We start from the raw sequence: 22,856 nt of genomic DNA, 5'->3' as shown, positions 1-22,856 counted from the left end.
TAACAATTTTTGAAATCATCAACTCTTTCATAGGCGCTGAGGATTAACCCTTCGCACTCGAAGCCATTTTAACTATAAATCTCAGATAATTTTTCTGACTTATATAGTATTCCCATTTTATATGACGAAATGCATTTTATGCGTATAAAATTGAGTCTTGCGACTCATGCAACAAGTTACACTTTTAACAATTTTTGAAATCATCAACCCTTTCATAGGCGCTGGGGATTAACCCTTCGCACTCGAAGCCATTTTAACTATGAATCTCAGATAATTTTTCTGACTTATATAGTATTCCCATTTTATATGACGAAATGCATTTTATGCGTATGAAATTGAGTCTTGTGACTCATGCAACAAGTTACACTTTTAACAATTTTTGAAATCATCAACCCTTTCATAGGCACTGCGAATTAACCCTTCGCACTCGCAGCCATTTTAACTATAAATCTCAGATAATTTTTCTGACTTATATAGTATTCCCATTTTATATGACGAAATGCATTTTATGCGTATGAAATTGAGTCTTGTGACTCATGCAACAAGTTACACTTTTAACAATTTTTGAAATCATCAACCCTTTCATAGGCACTGCGAATTAACCCTTCGCACTCGAAGCCATTTTAACTATAAATCTCAGATAATTTTTCTGACTTATATAGTATTCCCATTTTATATGACGAAATGCATTTTATGCGTATGAAATTGAGTCTTGTGACTCATGCAACAAGTTACACTTTTAACAATTTTTGAAATCATCAACCCTTTCATAGGCGCTGGGGATTAACCCTTCGCACTCGAAGCCATTTTAACTATAAATCTAAGATAATTTTTCTGACTTATATAGTATTCCCATTTTATATGACGAAATGCATTTTATGCGTATGAAATTGAGTCTTGCGACTCATGCAACAGGTTACACTTCTAACGATTTTTAAAATCATCAACCCTTTCATAGGCACTGCGAATTAACCCTTCGCACTCGAAGCCATTTTAACTATAAATCTCAGATAATTTTTCTGACTTATATAGTATTCCCATTTCATATGACAAAATGCATTTTATGCGTATGAAATTGAGTCTTGCGACTCATGCAACAGGTTACACTTCTAACGATTTTTAAAATCATCAACCCTTTCATAGGCACTGCGAATTAACCCTTCGCACTCGAAGCCATTTTAACTATAAATCTCAGATAATTTTTCTGACTTATATAGTATTCCCATTTTATATGACGAAATGCATTTTATGCGTATGAAATTGAGTCTTGTGACTCATGCAACAGGTTACACTTTTAACAATTTTTGAAATCATCAACTCTTTCATAGGCGCTGAGGATTAACCCTTCGCACTCGAAGCCATTTTAACTATAAATCTCAGATAATTTTTCTGACTTATATAGTATTCCCATTTTATATGACGAAATGCATTTTATGCGTATAAAATTGAGTCTTGCGACTCATGCAACAAGTTACACTTTTAACAATTTTTGAAATCATCAACCCTTTCATAGGCGCTGGGGATTAACCCTTCGCACTCGAAGCCATTTTAACTATGAATCTCAGATAATTTTTCTGACTTATATAGTATTCCCATTTTATATGACGAAATGCATTTTATGCGTATGAAATTGAGTCTTGTGACTCATGCAACAAGTTACACTTTTAACAATTTTTGAAATCATCAACCCTTTCATAGGCACTGCGAATTAACCCTTCGCACTCGAAGCCATTTTAACCATAAATCTAAGACAATTTTTCAGATTTATATAGTATTTCCATTTTATATAACGAAATGCATTTTATGCGTATGAAATTGAGTCTTGTGACTCATGCAACAGGTTACACTTCTAACGATTTTTAAAATCATCAACCCTTTCATAGGCACTGCGAATTAACCCTTCGCACTCGAAGCCATTTTAACTATAAATCTAAGACAATTTTTCAGATTTATATAGTATTTCCATTTTATATGACGAAATGCATTTTATGCGTATGAAATTGAGTCTTGTGACTCATGCAACAGGTTACACTTTTAACAATTTTCCAAATCTAAATTTTAATAATAATGATTTTGGAACCGTGATGTGACAATTTTAACGGTGCCTCAAAGTCGCCATTCGAGTGCAAAGGGTTAAGTTTCTCGCTCACTTTTAGCGCGCGTATGGACGTCAGGCTCGAATATTCCCACCGTCGAAACCGCCATCTTGAACATTCGTATTGTGCGCATGAAAGGGTTGAATCCGTTGGAATTAGAACGTAACGTTTAACGTCGTCTTTCAGATCGCCTCCTACGAGTTGATAGTGGAAGCCAGAGACCACGGGCAACCCTCGTTAACGGGCACGGCTACCGTTTTGGTCACCGTGTTGGACAAAAACGACAACCCGCCGCATTTTACCAGACTGTTTAGCGTGAACGTGACGGAGAACGCGGAGATCGGCACTTTCGTCATCAGGATAACCAGCAGCGATCCTGACATCGGTCAAAACGCCAACGTCACTTACACATTCACCGACAATCCCGGGATGAAGTTCGCTATGGACGCTCTGAGCGGCAACGTGACGGTGGATGGACACTTGGACAGGGAGGAGCAAGACGAATATCTGTTGAAGGTAGATCATTAATCATCCTCTAGATCCCTTGTTGCTTAGTCTTGCTAGACAGGCCCTTCGAGATTGTCTTCCTTTATGGACGTGTGAGTCATTGAAAGTGATTCGATAGTGTAACCAGGCGCAAATAAATCGTGGTCTTTAGTCTTCGTTCTTTGTTCAGTTGGGACAGTCGGAAAATTGATCCTCGGTTAGAATGATTAAAGTGACCAATTTAAAAGTCTCTCTTGAATCGCTTAGTTTATGTCTTGTGCGTTCTATAGTTCAAATCTCGTTGAACAAACCCTTCGAGATTTTCTTCTTTTAAGAGCGTACAAGTCATTGAATGTGATTCGATGGTGCAACCAAGTCCAAACGGACCTTTAAGTCTTTGGACTTTGATCTTTGTTCAGTTGGGACAGTCAGAAAATTGATCCTCAATTAGAATAATTAAAGTGATCGATTAAAAAGTCTCCCTTGAATCGCTTAATTTATGTCTTGTGCATTCTATAGTTTATACCTCGTTGAACAAGTCCTTCAAGATTCTCTCCTTTTAAGAACATTGAATATGATTCAATGGTGTAACCAGGTCCAAACAGATCTCCAGGTCTTTAGATAACAACCTTCGTTCAGAAGGGATAATCTGAAAACTGATCCTCGATTAGAAAAATTGAAATGATCAATTAAAAATCACTTGTTCCGCTTGGTTCTTGTCTTATGCGTCCTAAAGTCTAGTCGGATCTGAAGCTAGGATATTCATAAAAGAAAAATGAATGCACAGTTCAAGCGTACTGGTAACAAAGACGCTTCAAATGAACTTCCACCAATTAAGATTCGGTACTAATTGATGATCCCCGCAGCTAGTAGCAGCGGACGGTGCCTGGTTGAGCGCGACAGCCCTCTCGATCACGATCCAAGATCAAAACGACAACGCGCCGGAGTTCGACTCCGGATCCTACCACTTCCATTTCCCGGAGCTGCAGCCACCTGTTGCGCACGTCGGCCAGGTGACAGCGATCGATCGCGACAAGCAGGGTCCGAACTCGGTGATCTCGTACAGCCTGCTGCAGCCGTCGGACTTGTTCATGGTGGACCCGGCGACGGGCGACGTTTTCAGCAAGAAGACGTTGCGGTACAAGCACACGCATCGACCGTCGTCCCCGGAGAACCTGTACTCGCTGACGGTTGTGGCGACCGACAACGGCAAACCGCCGATGTCTTCGAGGACGGTGGTACACGTGAGCATCGTCGATTCGAACAACAATGCGCCCAGGTTCGAGCAACGATCCTACCTGTACCCGGTTCCCGAAAACTACGGCATCGGCAAGCGAGTGATCCAGCTGGTAGCCAAAGACGACGCGGACTATGGCGTGAACGCCGAGATCAGCTATTCCCTGGTCAACATGAACACCACCGAGTACTTCTTCATCGATCAGACAACCGGTTGGGTCTACGTACGGAACAGTTTGGCCAATGTGCCTGTCGGCACGACCTACTCGCTGAAGGCTCGCGCGTTCGATAGAGGCGTGCCGCCTCAGAAGGACGAGGTTTCGTTGACCTTGGTGATATCCGGGGAGAACAAGCACGCTCCCACGTTCGCGGCCGCCAGGTACCAGGTCAGGGTGCCCGAGAACGAACCCGTGAACACCACGATCCTCACTGTCAGCGCAACCGACGGCGACGACGGGCCGAACGGCATGATCCGGTACAAGATATCCGCGGGTAACGAGCGGAACGAGTTCTTCGTACATTCCATCACCGGCGCGGTGACTATTCTGGAGCCTCTGGATTACGATCTGGTGCAAGAGTACAGGCTGAACATCACCGCCACGGATTTGGGATTCGAACCGAAGCTGGCCGTCGCTACGCTGATCGTGAACGTGTCCGACATCAATGATAACCCGCCGACGTTCAATCAGAGCGTCTACGAAGCTTACTTGCCGGAGAACTCTCCGCCTAACAGCTTCGTGTACAAGGTAAGCGTAAACGTCTGAGCAACGATCCTCTATCCGTCGATGAGCTTCGTCGTTTTCCTATGTTACGAGCGGAGGGCCAGGCAGCTTTGCGTGGCCGGAGGTTACATGCAATTGGGATTTTTCTAAGGGAGATGCGTAGACCAGCCGATGCTTATTTCGGCACGGGTGGCTATCTTTAAGGTAAGGGTAGGGTTTGGGGAAATTGGAGTTAGGCTGCCTCGTAACTTTTTGCAAGAAAAGAATTAAAGATATACCTCGAGCGGTAAAGATATATCTTCGTGGGTTGTATCAACTACTGCTTCGAAATAGGAAATGGAAATAAGTGAATTTGTAACCAAAGAAACTGGTAAAAGCTAGTTCATCTATCGTGCTCTCAGCTTTTCGCACTGAATCGGCAGGGGCTTCTGATCTGGTATCTACTACCTCTAGATTGTTTGTTCGAAGGAGAATTAAGGCTCGATCTCGCTAGAGTTTCCACGTCGACGAATCATTCGAAACTAGCCCGATTTCTGGTCGCGTTTGGGCCCTTTATATAGAGTGTCCCAAAAATGTCTCGTAATCCGAAAGTGGCGGGTTCCTCGGGTCATTTGAAGCAACTTCTTCCTTTACAAAAATGTTCTCCGAGGCACCGTTAACGAGTTATTAACGAAAAACAGTGACCAATGAGAGGCGAGCTCGGCTGACGCGCGGCGGCCCAGCCAACGAGTGCACGGAGCCCAGTTCCGCTCATTGGCTCGGTCGCCTCGCGCTAGCTGAGCTCGCCTCTCATTGGTCACAGTTTTTCGTTAACAACTCGTCAACGGTGCCTCGGAGAACATTTTTGTAAAGGAAGAAGTTGCTACAAATGATCCGAGGAACCCGCCATTTCCGGATTGCGAGACATTTTTAGGACACCCTGTATAGCCAGATTTTATTGACTCGCGATATACAAATGAACCCCCGGCTGGTTGGCGTCAGCCTGGCGTATGCCTTCAGAAAGGAATATAAAAAATTCGTGGGAAGATTCTCTCCGTACGTTACACCTGACACGATTCGTTCCGACTTCCAGGTGGTTGCCAAGGACATCGACTCCCCGAAGTACGCGGTGGTTCAGTACAAGATCCTAGGCGGCAGCGGCAAAGATCACTTCAGGATCCGCGAAGACACGGGCGAGATCGTGTCACTGATCAGCTTCGACTACGAGGAGGCGAACGAGTATAGTCTGGACATCGTCGCGGCGAACCCCGACTCGAATCCGCAGATGGTCGGGTTCACGACGGTTGCCGTGCACATAACAGGCGTGAACGAGTACTATCCCAAGTTCATCCAGCCGGTGTTCCACATGGACGTGTCGGAGAGCGCTGAGGTTGGGACATCGGTGGGCTTGGTGCAAGCCACCGACCAGGACACCGGCGAAGACGGCAGAGTTTATTATCTGTTCGTGGGGTCGTCGAACGACCGAGGGTTCTCCATCGGTTCCGAGACCGGCATCATCAGGGTCTCGAGGCGGCTGGACCGGGAGACGCAGAACAGAGTGGTGCTGACCGTGATGACGAAGAACGGGGGCGGGATCAGAGGCAACGACACGGACGAGGCTCAGGTGATCGTCTCGATTCAGGACGACAACGATCCGCCGGAGTTCCTGCAGACCTCCTACGATGCTACCGTGTCGGAAGGAGCGGCGCACGGCACCAGAGTGCTCACTGTCCGGGCTGTTGACAAGGACATCAAGCCGCAGAATAATCAGTTCTCGTATTCCATTATCGGAGGGAACATTGGCCAAGCGTTCAAAGTGGATCCCCAAACCGGAGACATCGAGACCGCTAAACAACTGGACCGGGAGACTATCCCAGCTTACGACCTCACCGTGGGTGCCATCGATACTGGATCGCCGCCGCAAACGGGAACCGCTGTGGTCCACATCGAGCTACTCGATATAAACGACAACGGGCCTGTCTTCGACACGCCGGAAATGGTCGGCTACGTCAACGAGAACGAACCACCTGGGACTATCGTGATGACACTCAGCGCTACCGACCCCGATTTGCCACCCAATGGAGCACCGTTCACTTATAAGATCGTCGGTGGTAGACAAAGCGACATGGTCACCTTGGATATGCATACTGGGGTGTTGAGGACCAATAGGAGCTTGGACAGGGAGGTGATGCCGCAGTTGGATCTTGTGGTAAGCGATTTTTCTTTAAATGATGTCTCAACAAGTACGCCTTCGTCGGTTCTGTTACAGTACAGTAATGTCTCCCTTATTGACGCTGAGATTGCGCACGAAAATGGACAATTTGGGAAGTGGAGATGCGATTATTCGAGCCTTGCGATTTATTTTTATAGTTATAAATTGTCAACGATTATAAAAACGAGCCGCAAGGCTCGAATAATCGTATCTCCTCTTCCCAAATTATCCAATTTAGTGGACAATTTGGGCGTCAGTAAGGGAGACATTACTGTACAGTAATGAATGAACAGTTTGGGAAGAGGAGACGCGATTATTCGAGCTTTATGGTTTGTTTTTATAGTAACGAATTGTCAACGATTATAAAAATCGAGCTGCAAGGCTCGAATAATCGTACCTCCTCTTCCCAAATTGTCCATTCTTGTGCACAATCTAAGCGTCAGTAAGAGAGACATTACTGCAGCTGGAGTGCGACGATTAGGATACAAATCTACTTTCTACTTTCCAGGTCGAAGTGGAGGACTCCGGCGTCCCAAAAATGAGGAACGAGCACACGATAACCGTGATCGTCACGGATCAGAATGACAGTCCATCGTCGTCCAGATCCGTCCACGTGATCGTCCACTCCTTCAACGAGCAAATACCTCTAGGAAAGATCGCCGACGTTCATCCGATCGATCCAGACATTACCGGTTCCTATTCTTGTAAGATACTTCAAGGATCGAACCCGAAGATTCTCAGTATCCCCACCGCCTGCGATCTCCACACGAAGAAGATCACTCCAGGTTCGAACTTGCGCTCTTTTAATAGTTATCGGTACTTCAACCGATGATGGAATGAATTTTATAAGCATTCTCTTTCGTTGTAGGGGTCGGTTACTCCCTGAGCGTCTCCGGAAACGACGGTCGCAATCCGAACGTGGTGTCCAAGGTCACGGTGGAGTTCCTCGTGTTCACGAACATCACGATCGAGAACAGCGTCACCTTGCAAGTGAGCAAGCTGACTGCCCGGGACTTCCTAAGTCAGAAATACGGTGCTTTATTGAACGCGTTGCAAGAGAAAGTCGAAGTTGGCGACACGTTGAGGATCTTCAGCCTTGGCGAGAATGCGTCCGACTTGAACATCCACATAGCTGTCGAGTCGCCTCAAGGTAACGTCTTATCTCCACTAACGTCTTATCAGCGAACTACGAATGTTTGTGCAATTTTTAATTGGGACCCTGTTTAACCCTTTAAGCGCTATGAACCCATATATGCGTTCTCACACAACCATTTGATTATGGTTTGAAAACCAAAGTGTGTAGCAGACTACGATGCCTTGATGGGCGCAGTTGATAAAATCGATATGATTTTGAGTTCACTTCACTGCGTTCGAAAAAGCACAAAATAATAATATTTAAATATAATAAAATAAAAAATATTTCTTCCACCTTTTAGGCCTCGCGCTGTATACAGGGTGTCCCACAATTATTTTAACAGCCGAAAATGAGGGGTAGCTGAGGTCATTTGAAGTAACTTTTTCCTTTGCGAAAATGCAATCCACGGCTTTGTTTACGAGTTATTAACGAAAAACACTGGCCAATGAGAGGTGACGGTGCGAGAGAGAGGGTCCGCGAGAGAGTCCGCAGCACCAGGCTTTGACAAAAGGTCGGGACGGACTCGAGCCGAGTTCGAAGTATTGAACAAGTCACGAAGCGAGAACTTTCCGGATTTTTTTTACTACATCACAGTGATATTTTTAAGAAAAACGCTTAAGAGAGAGAGAGAGAGAGAGAGAGAGAAAGTTTCCTCCGACGCATTAAAGCGCCGTTTTAGTTACGGCTGTACGCGTTCTTATCGGTCGCGACGGTCAGAGACCGGTACATAAACGTAGATCCGACTGAATCGCGTTTTTGAAATTACAATTTTTACGTAGCATATATTTACGACTTATAAACTAACACACACGCTCGCCAGCTAGCTAGCACACACCTACACACTCACTCGTTCGTATATGTCAAGTACTATTGCGGACCAAGTGGATCAAAGAAGTCCCCTGAGGGACCTCCGATCGGAGGAATTACAATTTGTACAATTTTCGAACGAAACATTATTCAGAGCCCCGACTTATAGTATAATTTCACATACTTTTACAATAAATACTTTGTTACAATACAAAGTTTGCAGCTATTTGCTCGGTATCATCCTCGATCCAGAAATTCATTGTAATTCTCAATATTTCCTGAACCGAGGATGATACCGATTGCCCGGGTCTCACCGCGAGGAGGTTGCTGCTTTAGAGACCCGAAAGGAAGTCAGAACGAAGCCGGAATTCGCTATGGCTCCCTTTCTAACAACGACGACTTATAAACTAACACGCTCGCTAGCTAGCTATCACACATTCCCACACACTCACTCGTTCGCATATGTCAAGTACTATTGCGGACCAAGTGGATCAAAGAAGAAGACTCCGATCCACGGGGAACAAAATGAATCAGTGCAGAAGGCAGTGATTCTTTCAAAGTAAGAAACAAATGCGAGTCGGGACAGAAGGCACCGACTCGAGGGTGACGCGACGCGTACAATGCTTGCACAAATCAGGAGCCTCGCAGATCTCGATGCTCGCCGTTTTCACATGAGGAATAATGATCCAAAGTTGGATCATCCTACATGAGTCGGATCGCCCTGCGCCCCGCCCCCAAAAGAGAGCTAAGGACGTCTTACATTGCGAATACGCGAAGCGAGAGCCTCCCCAGCAGGAGGGTCCGCGTTCGAATCACCATGCCGCATGGTCACTCGTCGAACAACGAGACGTGTCCGGACTTACCCAAGAGTTTGCGCAAGCAAGGCCACCACAGCTTTCTGCTGTGGCGGAGTCAAAAACGAGACGCGAAAAAGTAATGCTAAGGCAATACTACTGGACATATGCGAAATTAGCGACTCGGGTACCTCGGGGACGCTACCCCCCGTGCCCCCCACGGGCGCTCCCGTGGGTCGGTGGCCCCTGAGGGAACTTAACCCCTTGCCATACCATTCTCTTTAAATTTATGATGACTAGAAATTTCTCGATTGTAATTATTTCTCAGAAGGAGAAAAAAATTTGAGTTTACTGTGAGACTACACTTCTTGAGCAATTAAATATTGTGGTGAAAAGAAGAGAAATTTAGATAAAGTTGTAAGAGCAAAATAATATTCATTCTAAAGAGAAATCTTTATTAAAAGCTGGACCCGTTACAGTACGGCAAGAGGTTAAGAATCTTAAACTAACTCACATACACTTATTAACTAACTCGCACGCACTTAATAACTAAGTCGCACGCACTTATTAGTTAAGACGTATCCCACGACGGATGATAATCCCACGGCGGATGAAAATCCCACGGCGGATGATAATCCCACGGCGGATGAAAATCCCACGGCGGATGATAATATCTGTAATAAACCTGAAAAGATTGAATTAAAGTTAGTCTGAATTCAAATCAAAATAGAAAACCTAAGACCAGCACACGAGTGCCAAACTAACGCGCACACGAGTGCAAATTTTGTGAATATGGAGAAAACGAAATTCAGCAAACATAAATTAAGAAACCTAGCAACCTACAAGCGCCTCGGGTACCTCGGGGACGCTACCCCCCGTACTCGCTCACGGGCCCCACCCGCAAGCGAGCCCCTGAGGGACCTCCGATCGGTGGAACACCAATTTCAACAATTTACGAACGAAACATTATTTCGAGCCCTAACTTGAAGTATAAATCCACATACTTTTACAATGCACAATATTTTATAATATAAAATTTGCAGCTATTTGCTCGGTATCATCCTCGACTCAGAAATTCATTGCAATTTGCAAGAATTTTTGGACCGAGGATTATACCGATTGCCCGAGTCTCACCGCGAGGAGGTTGCTGCTTTAGAGACCCGAAAGGGAGTCAGAACGAAGCCGGAATTCGCTATGGCTCCCTTTTTAACAACGACGACTTATAAACTAATACGCTCGCCAGCTAGCTAGCACACACCCACACTCACACGTTCGTATATGTCAAGTACTATTGCGGACCAAGTGGATCAAAGAAGAAGTCTCTGATCCACGGGGACCGAAATGAATCAGAGCAGAAGGTTCTGATTCTTCGAAACTAAGAAACAAGTACGAGTCAGTGCAGAAGGCACTGCTCGAGGGTGACGCGACGCGTACAATGCTCGCACAAATCAGGAGCCTCGCAGATCTCGATGCTCGCCGTTTTCACATGAGGAATAATGATCCAAAGTTGGATCATCCTACATGAGTCGGATCGCCCTGCGCCCCGCCCCCAAAAGAGAGCTAAGGACGTCTTACATTGCGAATACGCGAAGCGAGAGCCTCCCCAGCAGGAGGGTCCGCGTTCGAATCACCATGCCGCATGGTCACTCGTCGAACAACGAGACGTGTCCGGACTTACCCAAGAGTTTGCGCAAGCAAGGCCACCACAGCTTTCTGCTGTGGCGGAGTCAAAAACGAGACGCGAAAAAGTAATGCTAAGGCAATACTACTGGACATATGCGAAATTAGCGACTCGGGTACCTCGGGGACGCTACCCCCCGTGCCCCCCACGGGCGCTCCCGTGGGTCGGGGGCCCCTGAGGGAACTTAACCCCTTGCCGCACCATTTTCTTTAAATTTATATTGACTAGAAATATACCGATTATAATTATTTCTCAGAAGGAGAAGAAAATTTCTAATTATTGTGAGACTACATTTCATTGAACAAGTAAATATTGTAGTGAAAAGAAGAGAAGTTTAGACGAAATTGGAAGAATAAAATAATGTTCATTCTTAAGAAAAATCTTTAGTAAAAGCTAGACCCGTTAAAGTACGGCAAGAGGTTAAGAATCTTAAACTAAGCCACACACACACACACACATATCAACTAACTCGCACGCACTTAATAACTAAGACGAATCCCACGGCGGATGAAAATCCCACGGCGGATGATAATATCTGTAATGAATCTGAAAAGATTGAATTCTAGTTAGTACGAATACAAAATAGGTGACAAGTCAAATTAGGAAACCTAAGACCAGCACACGAGTGCCAAGCTAACCAGCACACGAGTGCCACACTGACCAGCACACGAGTGCCACACTAACCAGCACACGAGTGCCACACTAACCCGCACACGAGTGCAATTTTTGAGAGAATGGATGAAACAAAATTTAACAAACTTAAATTAAGAACCCTAACAACCTACAAGCGCCTCGGGTACCTCGGGGACGCTACGCCCCGTACTCACTTGCGGGCCCGACCCGCAAGCGAGCCCCTGAGGGACCTCCGATCGGAGGAACACCAATTTCAACACTTATCGAACGAAGCATTATTCAGAGCCCCGACTTATAGTAAAAATTCACACACTTTTACAATACATACTTGTTACAATACAAAGTTTGCAGCTATTTGCTCGGTATCATCCTCGACTCAGAAATTCATTGTAATTCTCAATATTTCCTAAACCGAGGATGATACCGATTGCCCGGGTCTCACCGCGAGGAGGTTGCTGCTTTAGAGACCCGAAAGGAAGTCAGAACGAAGCCGGAATTCGCTATGGCTCCCTTTTTAACAACGACGACATATAAACTAATACGCTCGCTAGCTAGCTATCACACATTCCCACACACTCACTCGTTCGCATATGTCAAGTACTATCGCGGACCAAAGTGGATCAAAGAAGAAGTCTCCGATCCACGGGGACCAAAATGAATCAGTGCAGAAGGCAGTGATTCTTTCAAAGTAAGAAACAAGTACGAGCCAGTGCAGAAGGCACTGCTCGAGGGTGACGCGACGCGTACAATGCTCGCACAAATCAGGAGCCTCGCAGATCTCGATGCTCGCCGTTTTCACATGAGAAATAATGATCCAAAGTTGGATCATCCTACATGAGTCGGATCGCCCTGCGCCCCGCCCCCAAAAGAGAGCTAAGGACGTCTTACATTGCGAATACGCGAAGCGAGAGCCTCCCCAGCAGGAGGGTCCGCGTTCGAATCACCATGCCGCATGGTCACTCGTCGAACAACGAGACGTGTCCGGACTTACCCAAGAGTTTGCGCAAGCAAGGCCACCACAGCTTTCTGCTGTGGCGGAGTCAAAAACGAGACGCGAAAAAGTAATGCTAAGGCAATACTACTGGACATATGCGAAATTAGCGACTCGGGTACCTCGGGGACGCTACCCCCCGTGCCCCCCACGGGCGCTCCCGTGGGTCGGGGGCCCCTGAGGGAACTTAACCCCTTGCCATACCATTCTCTTTAAATTTATGATGACTAGAAATTTCTCGATTGTAATTATTTCTCAGAAGGAGAAAAAAATTTGTGTTTACTGTGAGACTACACTTCTTGAGCAATTAAATATTGTGGTGAAAAGAAGAGAAATTTAGATAAAGTTGTAAGAGCAAAATAATATTCATTCTAAAGAGAAATCTTTATTAAATGCTGGACCCGTTACAGTACGGCAAGAGGTTAAGAATCTTAAACTAAGTCACACACACTTATTAACTAACTCGCACGCACTTATTAACTAATTCGCACGCACTTATTAACTAAGACGCATCCCTCGGCGGATGATAATCCCACGGTGGATGATAATCTCTCTGTAATGAACCTGAAACCATTGAGTTCAAGTTAGTCTGAATATATAGCGAAATAGGAAACCTAAGACCAGCACAGGAGTGCCATGTTAACCCACAGACGAATGCAATTTGTGTGAAAATCATTGGAAACGAAATCTAACAAACTTACATTAAAAACACTGCTTGATTAAGACGCAGGCAATTATGAACTAAGACGCGCGCAATTATTAATTAAGTCTCATCTTTCGGCCGATGATCCTCCCTCGCGGATGATAAATCGTCGGCGGATGATAATCTCGGCAGAAGGAGTTCGAAGACTTGGACATATGTAACGTGTATCGCGATTTTACGCCAACTGCTACGACTTGTAAATTCTCGGATCGAAAAAATGAATTCCTACTGCACGCAGTGGTTTCGCGGGTATTTGCACCACGTGCTCGGTCCTGGTCTAAAAAAGTCCGAAGGTACGAATAAAATATTCTCGCTCCCTGTGATGACGATCGTCCAGTGCTTCGCAAGGATATTGTCTGCGAATATAAGAATTACAATTTAATTTTGGATGTCAGAGAGGAAATCAAAATGGAAGTGGCAAAGAAACGCGGACTCCTTTCTCGCGACGCTAATCCACGAGAATTAGAAGTGGATATTAATTCGTGCTAATTCGTCTAAATATTAAATCCGATGTTAATTCGTCAGATCCGGAAGCGAAAACACCCGCGAGCTTTGATTTGTTTTCACGGAACTCTAAAGGAAATCGTCGACGATTGCGAGACAATGCTGCGATCCTTGGAACGGCAACTCGCAGTGCGGCATTTATTTCGCGACTCTAACACAACGCGTTGGCAGTTTTCGCAATTTTTCGCGACGCTAATACAACGCGTTGTTAATTTCGTCTCGCGACTCTAAGGAAAATCGCGAATGCCTGCACTGCGGAGCGTTGCAACTGCGGCATGGGCTCTGAAAGACGAACGAAGCTACTGCAACGCGATTATTCTCGCAACGCTAACTTCGAAACTAATTCGAAGAAAAAACGCGATAATTCATTTCGCAACGCTAGGATGGAAAAATCGCGATGTGCCCAACCCAGCTGATCGTTGGGACCTCGGTCCATTGTTGCAACTGCGGAATGGGCGCCTGAAAAGACGAACGAAGCTACTGGCAACGCGATTATTTCGACGCTACGCTAATGCATCGAACAGAAATCCGAAAGATTTAACTTTACTTTCTGGAAAGAACGAGTCTGTAGACTTCGAGAAATCTGATAGAATTGCAAAGTTGAAACGCGATTAGTTCGCAACGCTATATTCAAAGCTATTGTGCTTGATAATACAAAGAAAACTCGCGTCTATTTTATTCGCAACGCTATGATTTCTGTTCGAAATTAATTATAGCAACGCGTGAATAATTCGCAACGCTATGGCAAGTCGCGGATGTGCCCATCCGAGTTGTTGTTGGGGCGGCGAGGCCCTTCGTTGCAGCTGCAGCATGGGCGCCTGAAAAGTCGGAAGGTAAACTATTGCAACGCGATTGTATTGTCGCGACGCTAATTCAATGAACAGAGATGCAAAAGCGAGTGGACTTTGATGATCTTCGAAAATTTCAAACTTGAAACGCGAGCGTACTTAGTCGCAACGCTATCTTTGACGCTTCTTGCATGTCGAACCAAATGAAATCGCGAATCTTTCATTCGCGACGCTATACTTTGAATAATTAATTTCGATGCTAATGATAATCGCGATGGTTTTATTCGCGACGCTTATTTTCATCTCTGTTAAAAATGAAGCGAAACAACGCGAGATTATTTCGCAACACTATTGCAAGTCGCGGATGTGCCCATCTGCGCTGATCGTTGGGTTGGCAAAGCCTGCCCGAATACTACTATTGCTATGACAAGAACTACAATTGCTATGACAAGAACTACTATTGCTATGACAAGAACTACTATTGCTATGACAAGAACTACTATTGCTATTGCAGCGAGTACAGTGACCAATTAACAATACATATACATAATAATATACATGATAATATACACCATAAGTTTTGTCTTACGATAGTATTAACCTGAAAATAAAGAATCTGAAAATAAAGAACCTGAAAATCCTAGCTAAAATGGGGTTATTAGTTTCGAATTATTCGTCAAAATTAATCTGTTTCGATGACTACGCGTGAATTTAATTGCTCGAGAAGTAACGGCAATAGCAATGGCAAAAAAGTAATGGAAGTAACGATGATAGAGGTATTGGCGAGGGTAACGGCAATAGTAATGTCAAAAATTTAATGGAAGTAACAATGACAGAAGTATTGGCAAGGGTAACGGCAATTGAATTCGAACGGAAAACGCAAGTCATTGAAAAGAATACATCCTAACTAAATATACAATAGAATTCGCAACAAGTATGTGGTCACTGTACTCGAAAAAATTGAGAGAACTACTGGTCAAATAAGATCGACTTACATTTCGATGCGATGTTGGTCCTGGAATTTGTAGTAGGAAGAAGTAGAAGAGAGTAGCAGCGTAGAGAGAGTAGCAGCGTAGAGAGAGTAGCAGCGTAGAGAGAGTAGCAGCGTAGAGAGAGTAGCAGCGTAGAGAGAGTAGCAGCGTAGAGAGAGTAGCAGTGTAGAGAGAGTAGCATCATCAAGAAGTGTCCAAGTTTCCATAGCACACGCATTTAAGATTTTAATCGAAAATATTAATTTCCATTCGCGGAAAAGATTTAGAAATTATCGGAAACCATTTGGAAATTCGCGCTGAAATTAGAGATACGATTTTGACAAATAACTATTAATAATTTTACCGAATGTTAAGTAAATTTAGATTCGAATTAGATAGAAAATTAATTAACATTGATTTTAGAAGGAAGCAGAACGAATTTCGATTAACAATAAACTTTCCGAAAAATAAAATTTATTGTGCACTGCCTGACACGTGTGAAAATATCCAATTTACTTCGATTCTGTACACTTTCTGTTATATTCTATTATAGTAGTTGTTCCAACAATTAATTAAGTAATTTAACGCAATAACGTTCCTTGAAAATTATATTATATCTTTATTCTTAACAATTTAATTTATAATAATATCACTTTTGCAAGAGCTTTCCTCAAATGCAACTGATTCTACCACTAAACGAGTAACGACTAATCGAGCAATGACATTGAGCCGAGCGAGCACCAAGGGTACACCCCCCACCCCCCCCCCCAATGACTTTGACGATCGACATTATTAGAAGAGCTGTCTTGAAACACGTCTGATTCCACCATTAGTCAAGTCCCGACTGATTGAGCTTTGACATTCAGCCGAGCGAGCACGAAGGGTACACCCCCCCCCCCCCCGCCCCCCAATGACTTTGACGATCGACATTATCGGAAGAGCTGTCTTGAAACACGTCTGATTCCACCATTAGTCAAGTCCCGACTGATTGAGCTTTGACATTCAGCCGAGCGAGCACGAAGGGTACACCCCCCCACCCCCCCCCAATGACTTTGACGATCGACATTATTAGAAGAGCTGTCTTGAAACACGTCTGATTCCACCATTAGTCAAGTCCCGACTGATTGAGCTTTGACATTCAGCCGAGCGAGCACGAAGGGTACACCCCCCCCCCGCCCCCCAATGACTTTGACGATCGACATTATCGGAAGAGCTGTCTTGAAACACGTCTGATTCCACCATTAGTCAAGTCCCGACTGATTGAGCTTTGACATTCAGCCGAGCGAGCACGAAGGGTACACCCCCCCACCCCCCCCCCCAATGACTTTGACGATCGACATTATTGGAAGAGCTGTCTTGAAACACGTCTGATTCCACCATTAGTCAAGTCCCGACTGATTGAGCTTTGACATTCAGCCGAGCGAGCACGAAGGGTACACCCCCCCACCCCCCCCCCCCCACCAATGACTTTGACGATCGACATTATTGGAAGAGCTGTCTTGCAACACGTCTGATTCCACCATTAGTCAAGTCCCGACTGATTGAGCTTTGACATTCAGCCGAGCGAGCACGAAGGGTACACACCCCCACCCCCTCCCCCCCAATGACTTTGACGATCGACATTATCGGAAGAGCTGTCTTGAAACACGTCTGATTCCACCATTAGTCAAGTCCCGACTGATTGAGCTTTGACATTCAGCCGAGCGAGCACGAAGGGTACACCCCCCCCCCCCCAATGACTTTGACGATCCACATTATTGGATGAGCTGTCTTGAAACACGTCTGATTCCACCATTAGTCAAGTCCCGACTGATTGAGCTTTGACATTCAGCCGAGCGAGCACAAAGGGTACACCCCCCCCCCCCCCCAATGACTTTGACGATCGACATTATTGGAAGAGCTGTCTTGAAACACGTCTGATTCCACCATTAGTCAAGTCCCGACTGATTGAGCTTTGACATTCAGCCGAACGAGCACGAAGGGTACACCCCCCCACCCCCTCCCCCCCAATGACTTTGACGATCGACATTATCGGAAGAGCTGTCTTGAAACACGTCTGATTCCACCATTAGTCAAGTCCCGACTGATTGAGCTTTGACATTCAGCCGAGCGAGCACGAAGGGTACACCCCCCCCCCACCCCCCAATGACTTTGACGATCGACATTATCGGAAGAGCTGTCTTGAAACACGTCTGATTCCACCATTAGTCAAGTCCCGACTGATTGAGCTTTGACATTCAGCCGAGCGAGCACGAAGGGTACACCCCCCCACCCACCCACCCCCCCCCCCCAATGACTTTGACGATCGACATTATTGGAAGAGCTGTCTTGAAACACGTCTGATTCCACCATTAGTCAAGTCCCGACTGATTGAGCTTTGACATTCAGCCGAGCGAGCACGAAGGGTACACCCCCCCACCCACCCACCCCCCCCCCAATGACTTTGACGATCGACATTATTGGAAGAGCTGTCTTGAAACACGTCTGATTCCACCATTAGTCAAGTCATATCGAGCGTCTACAATTTCCCAGAAAATTTCGGGTTTATCTGTTGCAATAGCAATCGATCATTACTTATCCGCGTGTCTTCCAATTCTCAGAATTATTCGATTATTGTTGATAATGACACGAGTGCATTGTTACAAAACGTGTATGCGTTGTTATTAGCATTTGTATTGTTTAGACTTTATGGAGAGGTTCCCGAGGTGATTTGGAGCAACTTTTTCCTTTGCGAAATTTTTCTCCGAGGCTCTGTTCACGAGTTATTAAGGAAAAACGCGGACTAATCGGAGCGCCAGTGCGGCCAGCGCTTCGCCCTCGCGGCCAGTGCTCCGCCCTCGCGGCCAATGCCTCGTCGCGCCGGCCGTCTGACGCGGCGAGGGCGGAGCGCTGGTCGCACTCGCGCTCCGATTAGTCAACGTTTTTCGTTAATAACTCGTAAACGGAGTCGCGGATCGCATTTTCGCAAAGGAAAAAGTTGCTCCAAATCACCTCGCGAACCCGCTTGTACAATAATTTTTGGACTAATAATAATTTCTATGATTATTTTAAGCTGTTTGTATCGTATAAACGCTGTTATAATATAACAACACTGTCGTTCGATCTTTGCATATTTATGGCGTACGCGAATCTTAAAAGTGCAAGAAATAAATTAGCAACGTCTAACAGCATCTTCGTGTTATTATTAAACATTCCCGTTATTTCTGAACGCTCGAATTACAGTTACATATTATTCAGTGGCATTTATAATGCATATATTCTTTATAAAAATGCTAATAATAAAACTGACACATTTGAAAAATTTCATCTGCTTCTCATAAAAGATATTTTGCGAGAACACCCATCGCATAGAGTAGAGGCTAAAGGAGGAAGAGTTCGTTCGTACGACTTTCCATTTCGGTTAACGGAGAGGCATTTCCCTACATCCTGCGTAACTAAAGAAAATAAAAAAAAATTCCTCGCGACACTGTTTGCACTCAAAATAATCGTAGAACTGACTCGCGTTACGAATGCAAAAAATGTAACATTGGCTTATGTATTGAACCCTGTTTTGAGATTTACCACACAATACGGAATTATTAAATTTTCAATTTAAAAGATATAATTTACTACTGCTATGTTGTTCATGTTATTGTTGCTTAATGAAATAAATGGTTATTAAGGCTTTTGAGATCACCACATAATTTATTTCAGTTACAATCGATATACTTTGCAATGAAAATTCAGCCTGCTCAACTTGCGCTCTTTCGTAAAAAGTACGCAGCCCACGGTAGGCTTTTTCCGTACGGAGTGGGCAGTCCATGGCGCACGCTTAACGTCGGACAACTAAGCGCTCAAAGAAATTGACTGTCGTTTAAAAGTTTATCGTTCTCTGCACAGGATATCGTAGCAAGTACGAGGTGATCGACCTGCTGAACCGAAACTCCGAGAAGATCCGGTCTCTCCTCGAGGGAAGACCGTTCTCCATCGGTTATTCTCCGTGCAAACACATACCCTGCAAGAATAGCGGCACTTGCAGCGACAAACTGGTGATCTACGACGACGCCAGGATCATCGACAGCCAGTCGTTGATCTTGACGTCGCCGAGAATGGTGCACGAGATGACCTGCAAGTGTCGAGACGGATTCACCGGCGAGAGGTGCGAGAAGAGGCAGGATCCTTGCTCTTCGAATCCTTGTCTGCTGGTAGGTGTCGAGGATTTTTGTCCTCTCGACCTTCGGCTTCTTCCAAATTCGACAAGATCTTACATTTCGATGTCGCCGTGTCTACAGGGTGGACAGTGCCGGCGCCTGGGTTACGATTTCCAGTGCATCTGTCCGATCGACCGCGAAGGGAAATTCTGCGAACTGGAACGAGGGGATGCCTGCGCGAGCAATCCGTGTCGAAACGGTGGCTCCTGCAGAAAGAGTCACGACAGCTTCAGTTTCTTCTGTCTGTGCCGAGCTGGCTACAGAGGGAACCATTGCGAGGCGGTCACCGACTCCTGCAGGCCCAATCCTTGTCTTTACGGAGGACTATGCGTAGGGGAGAAACCTGGGTAAGTTTATCGACGATCCTATTCAAAGCACACACGCATCTCAAATCCAAGTTCACCGATTCAAGCTTAACCGTTCGAGTCCCAAGCTTCGCGGTCGCGCTGTTGAGATTTTATGTCGAGAAAACCCAGCACGTTTCGAACATTGTGGACAACCGACGGTGCGTTACCGATTGTCGAAGCGCGCTCAGATTTACCGAAGCAACCCCTTACACTACGCTGAAGCCCGAGTGTCGGAGATTATTTATAATATTATATATGTATATTATATATATAATAATATATATATATATATATATTATTATATATGTTATATATATATTATTTATATTATTTATTATATTATTATATTATTATTACATTATTTATTTATATTATTAAGACTCGAGTCAGACACGTGAAAATAGTGCAAGGGGTTAATGTAAATAGTACATTTTACAATAGGTAGAATAATACTACAATGATGCAATAATACATTACAATATACAAATTTTGAATTCATTATTATTGCGCCGCTTGGTATTTCTCGACGTAAAATAAAACAAGCGCTGTCGCGCTGCTTGGGTCTTTTCGTACTCATTTAGAGAAACCGCGGTTGCGCTGTTTGGGATTCTTCGACAGTGTTTTTTCAATACCCCCTGGGACTCAAACGGTCAATACGTTGAATGCCACGAGTGTCACCGGTGACCGGCGCTTAACTTGGCGGTGACGCCATGGGGGCCACCGGTGACCGACGCGCCCAAATTGATAGAAATATATATAATTTAAAATTAATTAATTTTATTACTATATATATTATATATAATATTATTATATAATATAATAATTATTATTAATTATTATATTAATTATTATATAATATATTATTATATATATATAATTTAAAATTAATTTAAAATTTAATCTAAAATTTTGTATTATTACCATCGCGTCAATTCAAACTGTGATACCCGTCGCAATTAACATGTCAAACATGGTTACGCACTGTAACTTATCTATTGCAGATAATATTTCAACATTATATGTATCGCATAAAAGAAAATTCATCGTGACGCCACGGGCAATTTCTGTAAAACCGGCGTGGCATTCAACGTGTTACACTGTAACACGTTACTGAACACTGTAACTCAGTTCATTCGAAATATTTAGGTACAGATGCAGCTGCCCCGAAGGAAGGTACGGAAGGCACTGCGAACGTTCCACGTTCGGGTTCGAGGAGCTTTCCTACATGACCTTCCCAGCTCTGGACTCGAACACCAACGACATAACGATAGTGTTCGCGACAACGAAACCGGACGCTCTGCTGTTGTACAACTACGCCCCGCAAACTGGAGGACGATCGGACTTCGTGGTGCTGGAACTGGTGAACGGAAGGGTGGTGTTTTCTTACGGAGGCGCGAGGAGCGCCATCACCTCGATCACCATCAAAACGGAACAATCGATGTCCGACGGGGAGTGGAGAAAGGTGACGGCGACGAGAAATGGCAGAGTGGTGTCCTTGAGCGTTTCCACGTGCAGGGAACACGGCGACATTTGCGACGATTGCGGACCCGAAGACGGCACCTGCTATGCGGACGACATTGGTTCTACAGGGTTGGTATCTTTAACAAATTCTTCCACTGTTGCATCAACGGTGGACAATTACAACATTAGTAAAAATGCAATTTTCTTCCCACAGTACATTGAACTTCAACAACAACCCCCTTCTGGTCGGTGGCCTCGAGAACGCAGACCCTGTGCTCGAAAGACCAGGCCAGGTGCACTCGGACGATTTCGTCGGATGCGTGCACTCTGTGTCCATAAACGGCCGAGCCTTGAACCTGTCGAACCCGCTAGCCTCGAGAGGCGTCAAATCCACCTGCATTCGATCGAACAAGAGTCCCTGCCTCAGGGACACCAAGGACTCCGTGTCCGTTTGCGGAGGAAACGCGAGGTGTTACGACAAATGGCATCAAGTCACTTGTCAGTGTGGATCGGTCACCGCGCCCAATTGCGACAATGCTCTCGAATCTGTTACCTTGAGCGACGGTGGCTTCGTCGAATTCAAGGTCAGAGAACTACCGATCGATACTCTTTATTCATCCAGGTTTACGAATGAGTCGAAGAAGTCTGATCCGATACGTTCTCTTCGCAGGTTTCCGAGAAACACAGAAGGATGCAATTACTGGAATACCTGTACGGCGGCACAACCTTGTGGCACGCGACCAACCGACAGAGACGATCGATCACGGAAGATAATAGCTTCATAAGCAGTTCCTCGCCGTTCAAGACGATCGGACTGATGTTCAGGACAGTGAAATCCGACGGCGTCCTCGTGTACGCTGCCACGAACAAACACTTCACATCTGTGGAGGTAAGAGACTCATAAGTTGTGCCATTAACCCTTTCGCTACGGCAGCTCCATCCGTCGAAGTACCGTTACCGAACGAAAACTCGCTCCAAAAATCTGCACAGTGCGCGTGGTTTCTGTGTATACAAGGTGTCCCGAAAATGTCTCGCAATCCGGAAATGGGAGGTTCCTGAGGTCATTTCAAGCAACTTCTTCCTTAGCGAAAATACAATCCGAGGCTTCGTTTACGAATTA

General features: G+C 45.1%; 1 protein-coding gene across 1 annotated transcript in view; it reads left to right on the top strand.

Annotated features, from left to right (window-relative positions):
* ft (cadherin-related tumor suppressor fat) overlaps positions 1 to 22,856 on the top strand; it is a 216,622-nt gene that overhangs the window by 188,460 nt on the left and 5,306 nt on the right. Inside the window, exons 12-21 of the mRNA XM_033485393.2 lie at positions 2,283 to 2,612; positions 3,449 to 4,564; positions 5,613 to 6,728; positions 7,240 to 7,516; positions 7,600 to 7,881; positions 19,618 to 19,922; positions 20,010 to 20,275; positions 21,422 to 21,865; positions 21,951 to 22,320; positions 22,407 to 22,625. Of these exons, the coding sequence (XP_033341284.2) occupies positions 2,283 to 2,612; positions 3,449 to 4,564; positions 5,613 to 6,728; positions 7,240 to 7,516; positions 7,600 to 7,881; positions 19,618 to 19,922; positions 20,010 to 20,275; positions 21,422 to 21,865; positions 21,951 to 22,320; positions 22,407 to 22,625 (4,725 nt within the window). The remainder of the gene's footprint in view (positions 1 to 2,282; positions 2,613 to 3,448; positions 4,565 to 5,612; positions 6,729 to 7,239; positions 7,517 to 7,599; positions 7,882 to 19,617; positions 19,923 to 20,009; positions 20,276 to 21,421; positions 21,866 to 21,950; positions 22,321 to 22,406; positions 22,626 to 22,856) is intronic.

The sequence above is a fragment of the Megalopta genalis genome, chromosome 7 (assembly GCF_051020955.1).
Source record: "Megalopta genalis isolate 19385.01 chromosome 7, iyMegGena1_principal, whole genome shotgun sequence".
Classification (NCBI taxonomy): domain Eukaryota; kingdom Metazoa; phylum Arthropoda; class Insecta; order Hymenoptera; family Halictidae; genus Megalopta; species Megalopta genalis.
This window is presented reverse-complemented; position numbering and strand designations above follow the sequence as displayed.